The 18134-nt window shown below is 33.6% G+C and overlaps 2 protein-coding genes and 1 pseudogene across 2 annotated transcripts; 2 read left to right on the top strand and 1 right to left on the bottom strand.

Annotated features, from left to right (window-relative positions):
• Positions 1 to 3225, top strand: part of LOC112101054 — a 7327-nt pseudogene extending 4102 nt beyond the window's left edge.
• An 8424-nt stretch (positions 3226 to 11649) lies between these two features.
• LOC18051692 (protein EXORDIUM-like 7) lies at positions 11650 to 13012 on the top strand. The gene has a single exon (XM_006448644.2). The coding sequence runs from the start codon at positions 11713 to 11715 to the stop codon at positions 12724 to 12726; it is 1014 nt and encodes a 337-aa protein (XP_006448707.1). The 5' UTR covers positions 11650 to 11712; the 3' UTR covers positions 12727 to 13012.
• Positions 13013 to 13261: 249 nt separating this feature from the next.
• On the bottom strand, positions 13262 to 17481 carry LOC18051691 (uncharacterized protein At4g19900). The gene is made up of 5 exons (XM_006448643.2): positions 16003 to 17481; positions 15769 to 15918; positions 14949 to 15083; positions 14578 to 14772; positions 13262 to 13758 (listed from the first exon to the last, which is right to left on the bottom strand). Exons 1-5 carry the CDS (start codon positions 17337 to 17339, stop codon positions 13572 to 13574), a joined length of 2004 nt encoding a protein of 667 aa, XP_006448706.1. The 5' UTR covers positions 17340 to 17481; the 3' UTR covers positions 13262 to 13571.
• Between the last annotated feature and the right edge of the window lie 653 nt (positions 17482 to 18134).

Genomic DNA, 18134 nt, shown 5'->3' with positions numbered 1-18134 from the left:
GATTATATTACAGTTTTCAATTATTCATATTATTATATATGTAAATGGATAATCAATTTGATTAATTTATTTATTATTAGACCGAAGAGGGTTATGTCTATGATTGCGTGGACATACATAAACAACTAGCTTTCGATCATCCCTTGCTCAAGAATCACAAAATTCGGGTAACACCGTCTACTATAATTAATGTAAATTACATTATTGCGTCTTTCTTCTCCTTTTATATATTTACATCAATTACAAGTGAATACAGTTATAATTATCGCGCACTCGCAGATGAAGCCTAGTTTTATTACTTTGAAGCCAATCGTAAGTTGTAGTACTCGAGCACCATCATCAATTTCAAACAAGCCATTTGAAAGCGGGATCACCAAAAGGGTAAATTGCCCATTTGATACTGTTCCAATCAAGAGGACTTCCAAAGAAGATTTAATTAAAGCTAAAAAATTTATGGATCAAAATCTAAGCATGTCAAATTTTGATCAAAATTGACCGAAACCTCCCGGGTTTCACGTAAGTCAATTAGTTAATTACGTCATGTATTAATTTCTTCTATCGCATGTGTGTATATTTTTCGACTTGTTAATTGTTGATTTAATCATTTTATTCTTATACGTATGTCATGTCATAAATGTCATTAAGTATGCGATAAAAGTAATGCGAAGCAGTCCAAGTGCAAAGCTTACGGGGGTCCATGCTGATCTTATTGTGCACAATCCATCTGTTTCAAACCAGCAATTTAGTGCAGGAGGTGTGCACATTCAAAGTGTGACAGAAGCCATTAATCAAACTGATTCCATTCAAACAGGATGGATGGTAAGTGATATATTAAATAATTATATTTCTTGTCTAATTAAACGATTAACTAATCAATTGGCACTATTAGTTTCATCTACCTTAATTTTTTTGGTTTTTATTTTTCTTAGTTTTATATCACTACAAGAATTAAGGCCTTTAGCAACAAGTTTTTTAGCAACAAAATTGTCTTTGTTGCCTCAAGTGTGTTATAGCAACATAAAAAATATTTTGTTGCCAAATACTTAAGAAATAAATTAATATTTAATTAAAATTTTTAGCGACAAATATTTCATCGCTAAAGACATACATTATCAACGAATTAGCTTTTTGTTGCTAAAAGTTTTAGCACCAAACTAAATATTTTGGTGCCAAAACATTTAGTGACAAAATCTTTGTTGCCAAATAGGTTTGTCACGAGAGAGTGACCATTGGTGATAAAAAATAATTTGCTGCCAAATCTATGTAGTTAAAATTCTAAATTTAAAGATTTAACTTCTTGACTTTTTGTGACAAAATTAGAGTTTTGTTGCTAAATGTGTATTTATAGCAACAAATTCTAATTTTATCACTAAAAGTCGAAGATTAAAGATTTAAATCATTTTATTTCCGCCAAAATTTTTTATTTTTTGAAACAAAAGATAAAGTTTGTCACGAATGTATACTTTTCGCAACAAATGTAGAACTTTATCGCTAAAAAAATTGAAAAATTTTAAAGTAAAAGGCGGGTGGTTTTCCGCCAAAATAAGTTTTAGCGACAAAATTTCAATTTTGTCGCTAAAAACTCCATCCCTTTATTTATATCTCATACACTTTATTTCTTTCACTCTTTTAATCTTTCATTCTTTCATTCTCTCATTCTCTAACTTTTATTCTAAACTTTCTCATCTATAAGTTTCTTTAACTTTCATTCCCTCATCTCTAATGTATAATTCTCATTCTTTCATTCTCTAACTCAATTTCTATCTTCTTATCTCTTATTTTTTTCTTCAATATGGTGTAATTTTTTTTTATTTTTTTTTTATCTTTTTTTCATTACAATATTACATGATTATTACATTTACAAGTTAACTAATTATTGTTTGTGTTTTTTTGTAGGAAATATTGAAGTTCAATCACACCACAAGTTTAAGGAAATCAATAAAGTTATATTCATTTGTAATTTAAAAAAATAGATATTACATCTTGTAATAATTTTTATGTATTTCTCATCAATAATAATAATTCTTTTGAATTAATTAATTTCTTTTTTCTTATAATGGTATTAATTATCATTGTATTTAATTCAAAAATTTTGGTATAATAATTTTGTTGAAAAAAAATTATTTCTACACAATTGTTTTGTAGTAAAATTATTTATTCTATTTCTTAGCAACAAAATAATATTGTTGTAAAAAACATTTAGTGATAGGGCAACAAAAGTGTTTGTTGGAAAACAATTTCGTAAACTACCTTGACACTCTTTTACTACGAATCTATTTTGTTGCAAAAAGATGTTTAAGGCAAGAAAACTTTTGTTTTGTTGTTGAATATAGAGCGCGAAAGTGTTAAGCCAACGACCTTAACGACAAACATATTTTTGTTGCAACAATCTAAGGCAACAAAATTTATACTTTGGGCAACAAACCCTTATTGTTGCAAAAGCTCATTATTGTTGTAGTGTATATACATGTCAATTAACTATATATAGGTACACTCATCGTTACTTGGCGACACTCAAACTCATGCATATGCTAAATGGACTGTAAGTGATCTCTCACTTTTGTTAATTAATAAAGTTTTTTTCTTTTTAAAAACATTTATGTAAATAATTAGGTAAGTTGTACGTGTGGTACATGTGTTTCATCAAATACATGCATGCATGCATGCATGCACAGAGCGGTGGAAATAAAAGGTTGTATGGATACAATGTGCCCCGGTTTCGTGCAAGTCCACAGAGAAATCCCGTTAACTTTATCCTCAGGTGTGTTTCTGTTGTTGGAGGATCACAATATACTTACGGCTTTTCACTGCTACAGGCATGCATGCTAACTTGATCATTTGAATCATTAATTTAATTTTAGAGAAAAAGGATAATTTGCCCTAAGCGGAATTCACTGGCAGGAACGAATTTTGTATGAAAAATTTAATTGGCAGGATTCAAATACTGGAGATTGGTGGCTCCAGTACAATTTTGAGGAGCTTATAGGGTATTGGCCAAAGCAACTATTCACAGGTTTACAGAGCTCAAATAGGGAAATAGCATGGGGTGGAGCGGTCTACAGTGAATCAAGTCCAAGCCCTGTAATGGGAAGTGGTCGTTTTGCGGAAGAAGGTTGGGGATATGCGGCTTTTGTAGCAAATCATGCCACTACAAGAAATATTATCTTTTACAACCATTCAAAAATGCTGCAAAACACAATTACAACATTTATAAAAATGTCCTAATGAAGGATGCAGTAAATAACATTAAACTTTTGTAGCATTTTTCAACTGCAGTAAGAAACACTGCATAAAATAATAATAACGGCATTATTAAAATGCAGTTTTCTAGGCCATTTGCTATAAGAGTAAATTGCTGCAAAAATTAGTAAATAAATATGGAAATCAGGTGCCAGTAAAATTGATAACAGTTCAATCAATTGAAAATAATCTCCATAAAATCATTTGAACTTGGCATCCATACAACAAAAATTTAGTTGAAGATTGTTAAATCTCTACACTAAATATAATACTCAAAGTGTAAACTAAAACTCTTGCCCAGGTTAATGTTTTTTTTTTCCCCTGACTTGTAAGATTCAAGTATATGTATGAACAAAATTAGAAACTATAAGCCTACTCCAACAAGATGTAGTTTTTTGGCCAAGCAATTGTGCTTCCAATTGCATCACTAAGAACATGAAACTCATATGTAGCACGATATAAGGAGTATCTTCAACCAGTGCAATTGTCACCCAAACTTTCCAGCAATCTGGTCCAAGACATATATGATGTACTTTGGCAAGTGGATCTCTTGATGCAATTGTTCCTTCCCCTACAACTTTTCATGTTCCCATCCAATCTAGTAATCTACAACGAGCATTTTCAATATTTGTGAAAGTGCTTCCACATGTTTTAGCTTTCTATAATAACAAATAAAAAATCTGATTAGAGGCAAACAAATAATATGAATAAATTCAAACGGTTTTTCCAAGCTCAAAGTTCTAATCATTTTTTTCATAAAGAGAATGGTTCCTTATCAGCAACAACTCAAAAATCTATTCATTTTAGTGTTAAACAGAGTTTTGAGGATCAACAATAAATGATGCATAGCATTTATAAAACTCATAAAAACAATAGAAATTTTCAGTTTGTTAACTTACTTCACCATCATCTTTTGACATTTCCAAAACACAATACACCTGAAAACAATAGAAATGATTCTATCAAAGACTTCTTAGGTGCTGATAACTTTACCCAATAATAAGAACAAGACACTAATGATAAAGATTACCAAATTAATAAAATTCATTGTTCTCTTTAAAATTTTGAGCAAATTGAACTGAAGAAATCATATGCAATTTACTTTCTATATCCAATTCACTAGTATGATAAGTATAATCATCCTAAAGGCAATTGGAAACTGGGGGGTATAAGCGAGTCATTTGTCTAAATCCAATAATAATTTGAAAATATGGAACTCTCATTTCACAGCTGACATCAGACCATTTCCTCAAGCCACGGTTAAAATGTGAAATATGAAAAATATGGAATCATGCATAGTCTGCAGTTAAATCAACTTTTACTAAGCTACAAGCAAATCACAACTGGCACTCTACCAATGAAACTCCTAAATACTCATCCAATTCTAATGTGAAGTATTATCACTTTATATGACCGAAGCTGTAGCGTGGCCCAAGTTGGTTGGATGATTAAGCTTGAAGTATGTGCTCTAACTGAAGATGAACCAAAATTTGCAAAAGGCAGCAATAATAAAGATTAAACTTTTAACTGAAATACAAACAAAACTAAAATAAAGAATACTAAACTAACAGGACAATTGCATCATTAGTAATGAATAATAAGCCATACCCTAGAATCATGAAAACACATAATATTGTCAACCAATTCTGATATCGTCACAATCGTTTCTTGCATACTGCTTATATTCATTAGAGTCATGAGGCAACTTAAGTACAACTCTATCTAATGTTGAATAGGTAGTATAATCACTCTTATGACATATCTCCATGTCAAAACAACATCTTGGAGGTGCTTTTAACACAATATACCATGATAATGTATCATTTTCCCTTGAGTAGAAAACTTGCTTTGCTTGTGATGCCAAAATAAATTGATCTTTTTCAAATTGACTCTGTCCTTCATAAAGATTTACTAATGTAAACCCATCTTTATCAATTCTGACACCATTTGGAATATTAGCCCAATGACACTTGAATAAAGGGACTCGAAAGGTGTGGTAGTCCAATAAAATTATGTCCTTTATAATTCCATAATAAGGTATCTTTCCCACAATTTGGTTCGTGTCCTTAACACTAGATCTACATATTGTTTCTGCTTCTATGGAGACACCACTATTTTGTGTCGACTTCTCACTATCTTTTGTATGAAATCGAAGTCCATTGATGATGTAGCCTGAGTAGGACATTGCATGGCTTCTAGGTCCATAAGCAAGCCATTTTAATGTCTCACTAATTCTACGATCGTTGATCTTGATCTGTTCCAATCACAACATTAACCAACATATAAAATATTCATGTATCTTATAAGCACGTGAGATGATATATTGTAGTAACTTATCTTGCAGCCATGCACTAAATGTCTCTTGGTGCCTTTTTTGTAGCAAGCTTTTATTCTTTGGTTTACTAAGACGCGTATTTAAAGATTTCAACTTTATTTTATGCATTCTAATATCAAAAAAGGAAAAAGGAATTAGCAGTAAAAATAAATAAATAATTCTAATATCTAAAGTCTTGATGTTATTGTCCTTACTCTATATATGATTCCACTTCAGCACTATTGTATAGCATATAACGGTGAGCAATTTGCAATTTGCAATTCTTCTTCAGATAGATCAATAAGTTCTCCAGTAGTGAATGGGTGACCTCCCAAAATCATTTCATCACCCATATCTTCATTACGATTATGTCGAGAACCTAATGCACCAACACATTTGATGTATCCACTACAAAATCTCATGCATTCTTCAGCTAGATAACATTCTGCTATACATCCTTCTGGTCGTGCTTTATTCCTAACATATCCCTTTAATTTTTCATAAATCTACATAATTTATTTTTAAAAAGAAAAATATTAGTTGTACTGAAAAATAAACTATAATAAAAATCATGATATTAATGCTAACTTAACACACCTTTCAAAAGGATACATCCAACGATATTATACTGGACCACACCGTTGAGCTTCACGTCCTAGATGAATTGTCAAGTGGATCATGATGTCAAAAAATGATGGAGGAAAAAATCTTTCCAGCATACACAAAGTTTCAGCAATGTCGTTTTCCATTTCTTCTAACTTAGCCCCATCGATAACTCTTCGACATAATTCATTGAAATATGCCGAAAGTTGAAAAATTGCAAATCTTGGTCCTTTAGGTAAAAGACTTCTTAATGTCACTGTCAACAATTGTTGCATCAAAATATGATAGTCGTGGGATTTAAGACCCTTAATTTTACACTCATAAATCAAAATGCAGTTTCCAATGGTGGAGCCATATCCATCCGGTAACTTTATATCAAATAGCCTCTTACAAAAGGTTTTCTTCTCCTCTTTAGATAATGTGTGCGCTGCAGCTGGTAAGTACAATCTCTTTCCTTTCCTCTTTGGATACAAATGATGCCTAATTTTCAAAACTTTCAAATCTTTACGTGATTTCAACCTATCTTTTGACTTTCCTTTTATATCTAGCAATGTGCTGAGAAGGCTATCACAAACATTCTTCTCAATATGCATTACATCCAAGTTATGGCGCAAGACTAATCCCTGAAAATAATGAAGATGACCACATTATATGCCTATTTGTTCATTATCTAAATTTGTATTAATCAATAAAATAAAAATAAAATATTATTTAAAAATAACAAACCTCCAAATATGGCAAGTCAAAAAATATCAATTTCTTTTTCCACATTTGCACTGTCTTTGACCTTCTCTTCCTTTTCTTTTTTTTCATTTTCCCCCAATCGTTTACAAAATCTTTTACTTCATTTAAAATGTCTTGACAAGTGAGCTGTTTAGGCTTTTCTCTAATTTCTTCATTTCCATCAAACCATTTCTTTTTTAATCAAAATTCATGCTTATGATTGAGAAACCTTCTATGTCCCATGTAAGCAAACTTTTTACTATGTACCAGCCATTTCGCCCATGTATCATAGCCACATATAGGACATGCTACTTTCCCTTTTATGGTACATCCAGCTAGGTTTCCATATGTTGGAAAATCATTTATTGTCCACATTAAAATAGCTTTTAGATTAAACATGGACTTAGAGCATGCATCATATACATTTACACCATTCCTCCATAGCTCATTCAAGTCCTCAATAAGTGACTCTAAAAATATATCTATATCATTCCCTGGTTGTTTAGGTCCAGGAATTAACAAAGTCAACATTAAGTTCTCTTGCAACATACATAGTCATGGGGGAAGATTATAATTCACCAAAATTACTGGCCAACAACTATATTTCGAGCTAAGGTTACAGAAAGGATTAAACCCATTAGCTGCAAGTCCAAGTCTAAGGTCTCGTGCATCTAAAGCAAATCCTGGCCATTTTCTGTCAATTGTACTACATGCTGGTGAATCAACAGGATGCCTCATTTTTCCATCTTGACTTTTATGACTAGTATACCAGGTTAATTGCTCAGCCATTTCAAGTGATTTAAACATTCTTCTAAACCTTGGTATAATTGGAAAGTATCGTAAAACTTTCACAGGAACTCCCTTTTTAATTTTTTTAGTCCACTGATTAATTTTCCATCTTGAGAAACCACATTTTGGACAGTTGTCCAGATGCTCATTCTCTTTTTTAAATAAGCAACAATCATTCTTGCATGCATCTATTTTCTCATACCCAAGGTCAAAGGCCTTTAACAACTTTTTGGTTGAGTAGATAGAGTCAGGTAGTGTATTATTTGCAGGTAGCATACCTCTAAGGATTTGAAGTAAATCACTAAAACTTTTATCCGATAAACCATGCACAGATTTATGTTTGTACAAAAGTACAGTTGCTGATAACCTTGTATATTCTGTACACCCTAGATATAATGGAGATTCAACATTTTCCAATTCTTGCAAAATTACTTCTTCCAGTTTTTCAGGAGATTCTCCTTCAGTATCACTAACCTGATCATAGACATCTCTATACATCCTATATGTATCTGACACTTGAGCATCTTCATTGTGTACATGCATATTGGGATTTTCTCCATGAAAAACCCAAGTATCATATGCAGGATTCATTCATGTTATAACTAAGTGCTCATAAACTATACAACATGCTGATAACGAAGGTTTCGACATTTTTCACAAGGACATATGATATAATCAACATTCCCAACACTTTCTTTAGCCTTGTTGACAAATGTTTTAGCCCATTTCTATACTCCTCAGAAAATCTACAAACAAATATCATATTTTATCCCAAGAAAATTAACTGATGAATTTAATTAAATTAAGAAAAAGGTTATGGAAAAACCTTGAAAGAGACAACCACGATTTATCCATGAAGAGCCTTTTTTTGCTAATGTCTATAGTTAATTTGCATTTGACAATTATAAAAATAATAAGAACTAGGCTATAAAGAACAATAAAAAAAAATTATGTAAAACCGGCCCTCAGCATGACTAACACCTCAGAACACTCTAGAGAAGGTGGGCTGACCGGAAAGGGAATTCCCAACAGTGTCTCAATCTAAAGCTGAATATTAGCTTCCATGTATTCTCTTTTTGTATTGAAGGTGTAGTTTTGGTGCAGATTGTCAAACAGGTTACACAAGTAGCTATGTACTGTAAATATAGTGCGATTGATATGCCTATTTTTTCAGAAGACATAGTATGGTATGGGGTTTCAATGTATACACATTTATTGATTCTACTTCTCTCTTCAATTTGATATGTAGCAGTAACTACAAACTTCCTAGCTTGATGTACCGAAAGCCAAGATCCCAACATAAACAATCAAATGACCCATTAGTTAGTCGTATTAAAAATAAATGGTGGCATTAGATTAGTTACTACAACAACATTTATAGGCCTCATTAAAAGATATTTCAGCAATCATATTCATAATTCATTGTGCAAACTTCAGCAAACAAGAAGCTGAAGGTGAAAAAAGTAATAGAATTGTAGATAAAGAGCTATATATGAAGAAGAACAGCAGAGTGGTTGCTAGTGAAACTCATGATCCTGCAACATATATATCATAGCCTGAAGAATATATATATAAAATAAAAGTTTGCAGAGGAATTTGATTCAACAACATTCAATATTATAAGTTTTTTCTCAAAGCTCAAATTCACCAAGTACACGGCACACTTTAAAAAGAACAATTAAAGTGTCAGATCAAAAATTTCAAATCTCAACATAGTTGATTTAATCAAATATCTCAAAAAAAAAAGAACATAGTAATTTAACCAAATTAAAACAATTAAACAACTAGAACAATCTCATTGAAATCAAAATAAATTGAAATATGAAGATAGAGATTAAGAAATTACTAGAATAGGAAGGTGAAGACAATTTTTGCCTCGGTAAAATCAAAGCCCAAGTTGAAATAAATTGAAATCTTAAGAAATTGAGGAAAAAATCTTAAAAGATTAAGAAATTAGCATATGCAACTAAGAAAATAAGAGATGACTTACAAGAAATTTCAAATAATAACGAAGTGAATTTTAGTACCGTGTGTTTTTATAAAATTGAGAAACGAATTAAATTGAATCGAAAATGAGACTGAATAAAAAATGAGTGCTCGTTCTGGATTTGGGTGAGCTTTTGGCGTGGTGAGTTGGGTTTTTTGTTTGAGTTAAAAAAAATGATAAAAAAAAGCTTTTGGCGTGGTGAGTTGGGATTTTTGTTTGAGTTAAAAAAATGATAAAAAAAGCGTACAGCTGGTGGAAATTGTGGATTTTGGCTTATATGGATTTTGGCTTTTTCTACGGGGGTCCTGGTGGAAATTGTGGAACTTAACAGTAGTATATATATCTTCTTAATTCTAAATTTATTCAAAATCTAGGTTTTAATGAATTTTAAGATGGAATAAATGAAGTTATAAAAAATCCTTTTCCGAGTGAGCTGCCTATTTATTTATAGAAAGCTCATGTTCTGCTTCTCTCTCTCTCTTTTCTTTTTCTTTTCCATTGTGATCTATCTTCCAAAATTTCGCTTCAAGTTAATAAAAGCAAAACTATTTTGGAAAAAATGATCTCCAAATCAAACTTGTCAATTGGAATGGGAACAAGAAAGCAAGTTTGGTGAAAAATGAAAGGGAAGACCCATTTCTTTTTTTGATTGGAATAAAAGGCAATCAGTCCTTCAGTAATCAGCGGGAAAAAAAAAAGGAGAGAAAAGAACTAATAATTCACATTTATATTCTTGTCCTACATTAATAAATAGTCATTAAGTTGTTTATTAATAAACAATATTCTTATATTTACGATTTTCAATAGCTTAACATATGGCTCTTAAGCCTCACTTTTAGTCTCTATTTGACATCATACCACTCTTCTTTGATGATTAGGTGGGTGCAAAGAATTTGCTATCAATTCCTCATTTAATTTATTAGGGATGGGGAGTTGAAGATGCTTTAATCTTCACATGCAACTCCTACCTTTACATGATTGGAAGATATTTTACTCACAATCAAGGAAAGACTTAACGCATGATCACCATAAGTGGCGTAACAATTCTCTCCAGTAACCCCACATATTAAGTGACCATTAACAACCATTTCGGCCTATTAATTTTTCTTTGCCGTTGTCTATATTATAAAAGTGTTCCCAATGACCATTAGTGCAAGTTACCTTATATTCTCCTCTTGCACACGTTGCCACTTTGCCTTGACCTCTCTCCTAAGGAATTAGTTTGCCCGCATATATGGCAATTAATTACAAAAATCAAGATAAAATGTCCTAATTTTGTGACTTAGAGACATGTAATTGTAGTCAAAGATGTTGAAAGAGAAGAGGTGGAATCCAAAAAGGAGGAAAAATCACAGAATTCATCACATGGTTGCTTTTTACACAAAGGGTACATACATCATTTAACCCTACATTCGTTTTTCAGTTTTTCACTTTCATCATTTACTTTTTAAACTAATCACCTTTATGCTAATCACATTTTGGTCAATTACAAAGACTAAAGTGAAAAACATTAAACACTACCAGTCAATTGCAAAACTTGTGGATCAATTAAAGTTTTTATTCTAAAAGCAAAATAAAAGTATCTTTATATATGCGTTAAATTTGTAACTGGACACGTTATACTTACAACTCTTGTCAAATGCGCCATTGTAATTTGAAGGAATCAGAAACTCTTTTAAGTAATATATAGCAAATAATAGTGTTATTCATTTGGTGATCCCAATGCTTCAAAATTGCTAGTTTAAGAGTGGGCACAAATTACATAATATTTTTGTTAGGTACCCAACTTCTTTATTTAATATCTCAATTGGAATCAAGAGTGGAAAAAACAAAAGGGGAGGCAACACTGTTATCATCAAAAAGTAAGACAATGATGGACAATGAAATTATGTAAACATGCAAGCCACTGTCCACCACAAAACAAATTAATTATTATAAAAGAGAATCTCACCCACCCATTAACTCATGCAAACCCCTTAATTAGGCCCTTCTACTCTTTATAAGAAAACTAATTCTCTAACTGTCAATAGAAGCAGCGGCAGCAGCAACAACAACAATGATACTGCAAAAGCTGCCTTACTATTTCCTCTTGCTATCTCTCAGTTATGCTCCTTCTCTGGCCTTTTCTTTTAGCCAAAGCAAGGAATTGTTCGACCAAGCTAAAAATTATGAGGGCTCTTCCGATCTCGTTAATCTTGAATATCACATGGGTCCTGTCCTTGCATCTCCAATAAATGTGTACATAATTTGGTATGGCGATTGGAGTCTATCACAACAATCCACTATCAGAGATTTTCTCTATTCATTTTCTTCTCCTGCCCCATACCCTTCTGTTGCTGATTGGTGGCGAACCGTTAGGCTGTACACTGATCAAACAGGATCAAACATCACTGGAAACATCGTCCTTTCGGGGGAGTTTTATGATACAAGATACTCCCATGGGGCCTATCTCAGCCGCTTAGACATGCAATCCATCATCAGAACTGCTGTCAACAAGAGAGCAATGGCTCTTAATCCTCACAATGGCCTTTACTTGGTGCTAACATCTCATGATGTTCAAGTTCAAGATTTCTGTAGAGCTGTTTGTGGCTTCCACTACTTCACATTTCCAAACATTGTTGGTGTCACTGTCCCTTATGCTTGGGTTGGTTACAGTGGAGCTCAGTGTCCAGGCATGTGTGCCTACCCATTTGCATGGCCCGGTTATTCAGGCAGCAGCAGCTCACCACCAAGAAACAATGAAGGGCACAACATAATGCGCGCACCAAATGGGGACGTTGGGGTGGATGGAATGATTAGTGTGCTAGCGCATGAGCTTGCGGAAGTATCAAGCAATCCTCTGGTGAACGCTTGGTATGCCGGAGATGACCCCACGGCGCCTACCGAGATTGCAGATTTGTGTCTGGGTGTATATGGATCTGGCGCTGGTGGAGGATATGTGGGAAAAGTGGACAAGGATACGTGGGGGAATGCCTATAATGTGAACGGAGTGAGGGGAAGGAAGTTCATGGTGCAGTGGGTATGGGATCCTGTGAAAAAACGTTGCTATGGACCTAATGCCATAGATTAGAGCTCAGAGGTGTGTTTTCTTGTACATTATTTTCTATGATTATTTCAGTTCTTATTCAGATTGCAAGATGCGGGGTTAAAAAAAGACATAGGAATCATATCAGGCTAAAGCTGGCATGGTGTAGGAGTCGCCTTCCCCTGCTTGCTTTCTTTGCTTATGCTTTTCAGAATTCATTTCAGAGGAATTTGATGCTTTTGCTTGTTTCATTCATGGCTACTTTCTGTATACGCAACAAAATATGTAGAGAACAATTTTCAATCATGCATATGCTGAAAAAGATGACCAATTGCGCACAGTGCATTGTTTTAATTGCAAAATAGAAGTAAATAAAAAAGTACCATTAATCCCATTTCAAACACCATCTACTAGCCTGAAGGAATTCAGTGGATTAAAAAAATAAAATCAACTCACAGTTTGACCATAATGATTCAATCTACTTTATATACTTTAATAAACAGTTAATATTGCTTTTCACCTGTGTCTTCCAAAGAAAAAACGATGACAAACTGCTCCTCAGGCAAAATGCTTAAATAAATTACAATTGCTTTCGGAACTTCATTTTCGTAAATTCTGCCCAGAACTGAGTTTCTACCATAAATACATGAACAGCATTATCATTTTTTTTTCCATTTTGCTGAAAAATAATGTAACATACAAAAGCTCAATACCATACTTTACAACTACATGTATAGCCTGCTACTCATGTTTATATCCACTTTACTAAGACGGTTCAAACACTAATGATTTCTTGGATCAGTCAATAGAAAAGAATGCTGTGAAGAAGCAACTTTTCTTTCATCCTAACTTGACCAATTTTAGACAACACTTCTGGAATTATGAGAAATTCATAACACATCAAAACAATAAATACAAGATTTATCAATAAGCCTGGCAACAAGGCTCTCGGGTTCAGGAATAAGCGAAGAGGTCATGCTGTTCCAGAAATGAAACGTTAATGACCCACCAAGAATCCTTTTGAATAGAGCATCTAGTTGAGCTTTTTCACTCTCTGTCGCTGAAGTGATGAAATATCTGTTTGCATTGAAGATGAATTATGTCAAAAATGAGAAAGTGTTGTTAAAACCAAAAGCACTCAACATTTAAATGGTTGAGCTGTAAAAGAATGGATTTGTGCACAAGCATAAACCAGACAAACATAAATACAAGAGCAAAAAGGCGAATGAAGATAGTAATGATTTAATGGCAAAATCATAATTTATAAAGCAGCATAAGAAGTTAACTTATATTTCATTGTGAAAAAGAAATCTAACTTAAGGATTCAGTGGTTACAGAGCTATGCAAAGCTTAAGCCACACTTGAGCTTCAGCACAAAGCAGAGCACTGAGCATGTGCTAGGATGTTATATTGCATATTCTATAACCACATGCAACTATTGTGAATCATGGTCAACCACTAGTATACAAAACATGCTCAATTTCTGAAAAATAAAATGGTCCCCATATATATGGTAATAGTCAAACCCAAAAGCAGACAGAAGTTCTTTCCTGACCATTAAGGCTCAAAGATACTAATAGAAGTCCCAAGTCTAACAAAATGATTAGGCAAAACTCTATGAGACATATTGGCAAAACACAATTATTCTCCAAATCATCATGATAAATAAATCAGTACAATAATATATAAGTACACAATTGCAGATCAGCAAAAATACACAATTGCAGATCAGTAAGATAGGTTTCACTATTACAGGTCCAGATAACCATCCCTGTCTAGGTGGTTAATGCAATTACCAAGAGCAAAGGCAAAATATTTCATATTCCCAATGTGTTGAATGAATGTATGCATGAACATAGGTCATAAACAAGAAATGGTAAGAATATGGAATATTACCTTGAGATATTCTGTGGACTGATGGGGAAGAAAAAGAAAGATGGCTGTACGTTTAACTCAATTTTTTTACTGTAACTATTATCTACACTCCAGAACCTTCGGGCAACCCGTTGCAAGAGATCAGCACCATTCCATCTCAAACGGGTTTCATCATATGTCAAATAGAACTCTTTTAAGCACTCCAATATGAAAGGACTGCAGAGAAAAGAGATGCAAATCTCAAAGCTGGAAATGCAATTGTAGCAACGAAAGATAATTTTTTTTGCCCCTCATGTAAAGCTCCTTTTTTTTTTCCAAGTAATGACAGAAATCAAGATGGTTTCACACCCTCCAAACCATCCCATTAACTAAAGAGCAAACACCATTAATACCTGTGCTTTCTAAATGCCATTACAGCACCATTCAAAGAACTTCCAGGAAACTTATCCTCCATGCCAACAGAATTGTTAAGTGAAGACAAGGATTTCAGAACTATAATATCAGAATCCATATAGATACCTCCATATCTGAAAAATCCAACAAATTTTATTTCAACTCAGTATACTCTGGTACTCAAAAGGATAAATGTTAATATCTAGAAAAGATCACAATTCAATATAGCAATGGACAATGGACAATAAAATACCAACAGCTAAAGTACAATATGAAATTATTATGAACTTGAGCAAACAAGAAGATGATCCGGGTTTTCTCTAATCCCATTTGCTGGTCCAACCAAAGTAAATTGCTTAACATTGTCAGAAAGTACAGATGAGAGATTGCAGTCTTTGCAGATTTTTTCTTCCTTTGTCGGGTGGAAAGCAGTCTAAAGAAAATTTAAATAATCTAACTTGAATAGTAAGCGAAAATTTCTTCCTATCAAAGTGCACAGGGCTTAAAAAAGGTAGGAATGACTTCTCTTGCATGAAAATGAAGAAACTAATAAGTAGGTTTGTCATTGTTTTTCACTACTACTTTTATTTCTCATAGTTCATTTTAGAAAATCATTTTCAAGACACTTTTCATAATTTCCCAAATTGTACTCTTTATATACCCAGACTTTCATGTATTTCCACATAAAATGAGGATCATTAAACTGAAACCAGCCAAAATTTCCAGGATATAGCCCAAAGGCAATCATTAAATTCTGAAGATATAAATTTAGAGTCCATTTGCCAAAATAAAGATGCATATATAAATAAGAAAGCTTACTTGTAGAGAGCAGCAAGCCGGACAAGCTCACTATAGTGAGTATTATAAAACTTTGTCTTTCTCCATTCAAACCAAACAGAAGCAAATTCATGGGCTGGTGTATCTTTCAGTAGTTCATCGAGATTCGGCATGACAACAGCAACTTTGAAACTGAAGAATAAGTTCTTCAATCAACCACACATATTGAAACATAACAAATAAATCTAATAGACAAAGAATATTATGTGCTCTTACCCATCCTTCACAAAGCTGTCTTTGAAAAAGTCGAGCTCAATTGTCTCAGAAAACACCACAACACAAGCATCTCGATGGTGGAAAAGCACACTCTCCAGTCCCCTTTGATGCCTCACACTATACATCCAAGGAGGTGAATTCCACACCATAAAAACCCGCATATCACATTTGCCCTTCCTGAAAAATGCATCCATAAAATTTGAAAATGAAAGTCTAGGATGTAAACCAGGATAGTAACCCCATCTCTTTCCATCTGCATATATGTGACTTGAAAACTCATTCTTACTCTGATAAGCCTTAGAATCTCTGACTGCCTCATCAGTCTTAGAACTCTCATTTCCTCTTGCACTCAGATACTTGTTAGAGTCATTTACCTCCTTATCATATAATTCACCAGTAGCATTGCCGCTACTCTCATCTTTTACAGGCTCCTCATTGTTCACTCTCTTGCTATACGACTCATTATTGACACTATCATCCAAAGTCCTACGTTCCGCCCTCTTAATCTCACTCCTCCGACCCAACTCCTCTCTACCGTTTCCTCTAAAATTCAGATTCCCACTACTATCTAAAACTCCCAAAGGCTTCTTCCCAATAAACGGAACAAGCTTAAACTCATTCAGCAACAATTTCTGCAACACTTTGTCACCCCTAGTAAGTCCACTAATCCCAACCCCATCTGGGTCCTGCAACAAAGGATTATTCATTGGATTCAAAACCTCTAAATGAGATTTGAACATCTTATCTCTCCTTAAGAACTCGCCCTTTTTATCAAACCACTCGCCCCATGTCTCTCTTAAAGGAGACTTCCCCTTCCCCGTCTTCAACAGCAACGCATCCTCAATATCCTTCACTAAAGTCATCTTTCTCCTCACCTCATCATCGACGGGAAAATCATCTGATCCAAACGCGGTCTTACTTTTATCCTCGACATTCGACTGTAGAGTAGGAAATCCCGAGTAGTCAAAATCCCAGTCATCGATTGATCTCTTGTTGAATGCGCGTCTTATGGAGCCAGACAGGTGATCGAAGTAATAACCAGATGAAGACTTCTTGGGCTTCTCTTCGTTGTCCACAACGACGTCGTTGTCGTCGAGGGTGTCCAGCTCGTCGATCTTGTCCACGTTGTTGTCATTGGAGTCGTCGGAATCGGAGAGCAGGGGGTCGATGAAAACGGCGTCGTCTGATGCAATTTGGTGGTGACGGAGAATTTGGTTGGGCTGGGAGAGGCGAGTGTGGAGAAGAGAGACAGAAAGGAGGAGGAGGAGCGCGGCGATCAAGGCGCATACTTGCGCTCCGTAACGGGGCCGCCGCCGTGCCCTTAGCGTTCGCAGCATCTTTTCAGTTAAAGTTGTCGAAGGATTATAGACATTGCTAGCCTGAGCTGAGTTTTGGCAGCTTGTAACCAAACGCTTTCTTCACTCAGCGAATTGAATTGAGTTGAAGCAAGGAAAGGCGCTTAACTTAACTTACTAATTAATTGTTATTATTTTTAAATCTTTCAGGAAAAATTATAAATAATTACTATTTTTTTGTAATACCCATTGATGATATATATAAGGCAAATGCTAAGTTATAATAATTGTAACATACATCTCTCATGTGAACCACACAAATTATGGATCCTATAATTTTGTGTGGTTCACGTGAGAGATGTATGGTACAATTATTGTAACTTAGAGACTCTCATATATATAATATACTGCTTTCCTTTCAATTCAAGAAGAATTCTCTAAGTTATAATAATTGTAACATACATCTCTCATGTGAATCACATAAATTATGGATCCTATAATTTTGTGTGGTTCACATGAGAGATGTATGATATAATTATTGTAACTTAGAGGCTCCCATATATATAATATACTGCTTTCCTTTCAATTCAAGAAGAATTCTGATGATTTTTTAAACAAGTAATACAAGAAGAGAAGAATAAGAAACTATGAATTAAAATTTTGAAAAAGGAATTCATTCAATTATTATTCTCGGTCATGATATTTTGAGAGAATAAAACTAATTTATCAAAAAAAATTTAACCTGTAGATATTTTCATCAAAACAGTCATTCCTCTGAAACAGATAAAAGAATATACAGGCTTAAACTATGCAGTTTTAAAACTAATTAAACTCAAT

The sequence above is a fragment of the Citrus clementina genome, unplaced genomic scaffold, assembly GCF_000493195.1.
Source record: "Citrus clementina cultivar Clemenules unplaced genomic scaffold, Citrus_clementina_v1.0 scaffold_2, whole genome shotgun sequence".
Classification (NCBI taxonomy): Eukaryota; Viridiplantae; Streptophyta; class Magnoliopsida; order Sapindales; family Rutaceae; genus Citrus; species Citrus x clementina.
Note: the sequence above shows the minus strand (reverse complement) of the source record. Positions and strands in the feature narration are given on the sequence as shown.

What these genes read in the sequence shown, in the direction of transcription:
- LOC18051692 (XM_006448644.2), top strand. Translation starts at nt 11,713, where the DNA reads ATGATACTGCAAAAGCTGCCTTACTATTTCCTCTTGCTATCTCTCAGT.
- LOC18051691 (XM_006448643.2), bottom strand. Translation starts at nt 17,339, where the DNA reads ATGCTGCGAACGCTAAGGGCACGGCGGCGGCCCCGTTACGGAGCGCAA. An exon ending in ATGGCATTTAGAAAGCACAG is followed by an intron (nt 14,773 to 14,948) that starts GTATTAATGGTG and finishes TTTTCTCTGCAG; the next exon opens with TCCTTTCATATTGGAGTGCT. An exon ending in AGTCCACAGAATATCTCAAG is followed by an intron (nt 13,759 to 14,577) that starts GTAATATTCCAT and finishes CAATGCAAACAG; the next exon opens with ATATTTCATCACTTCAGCGA.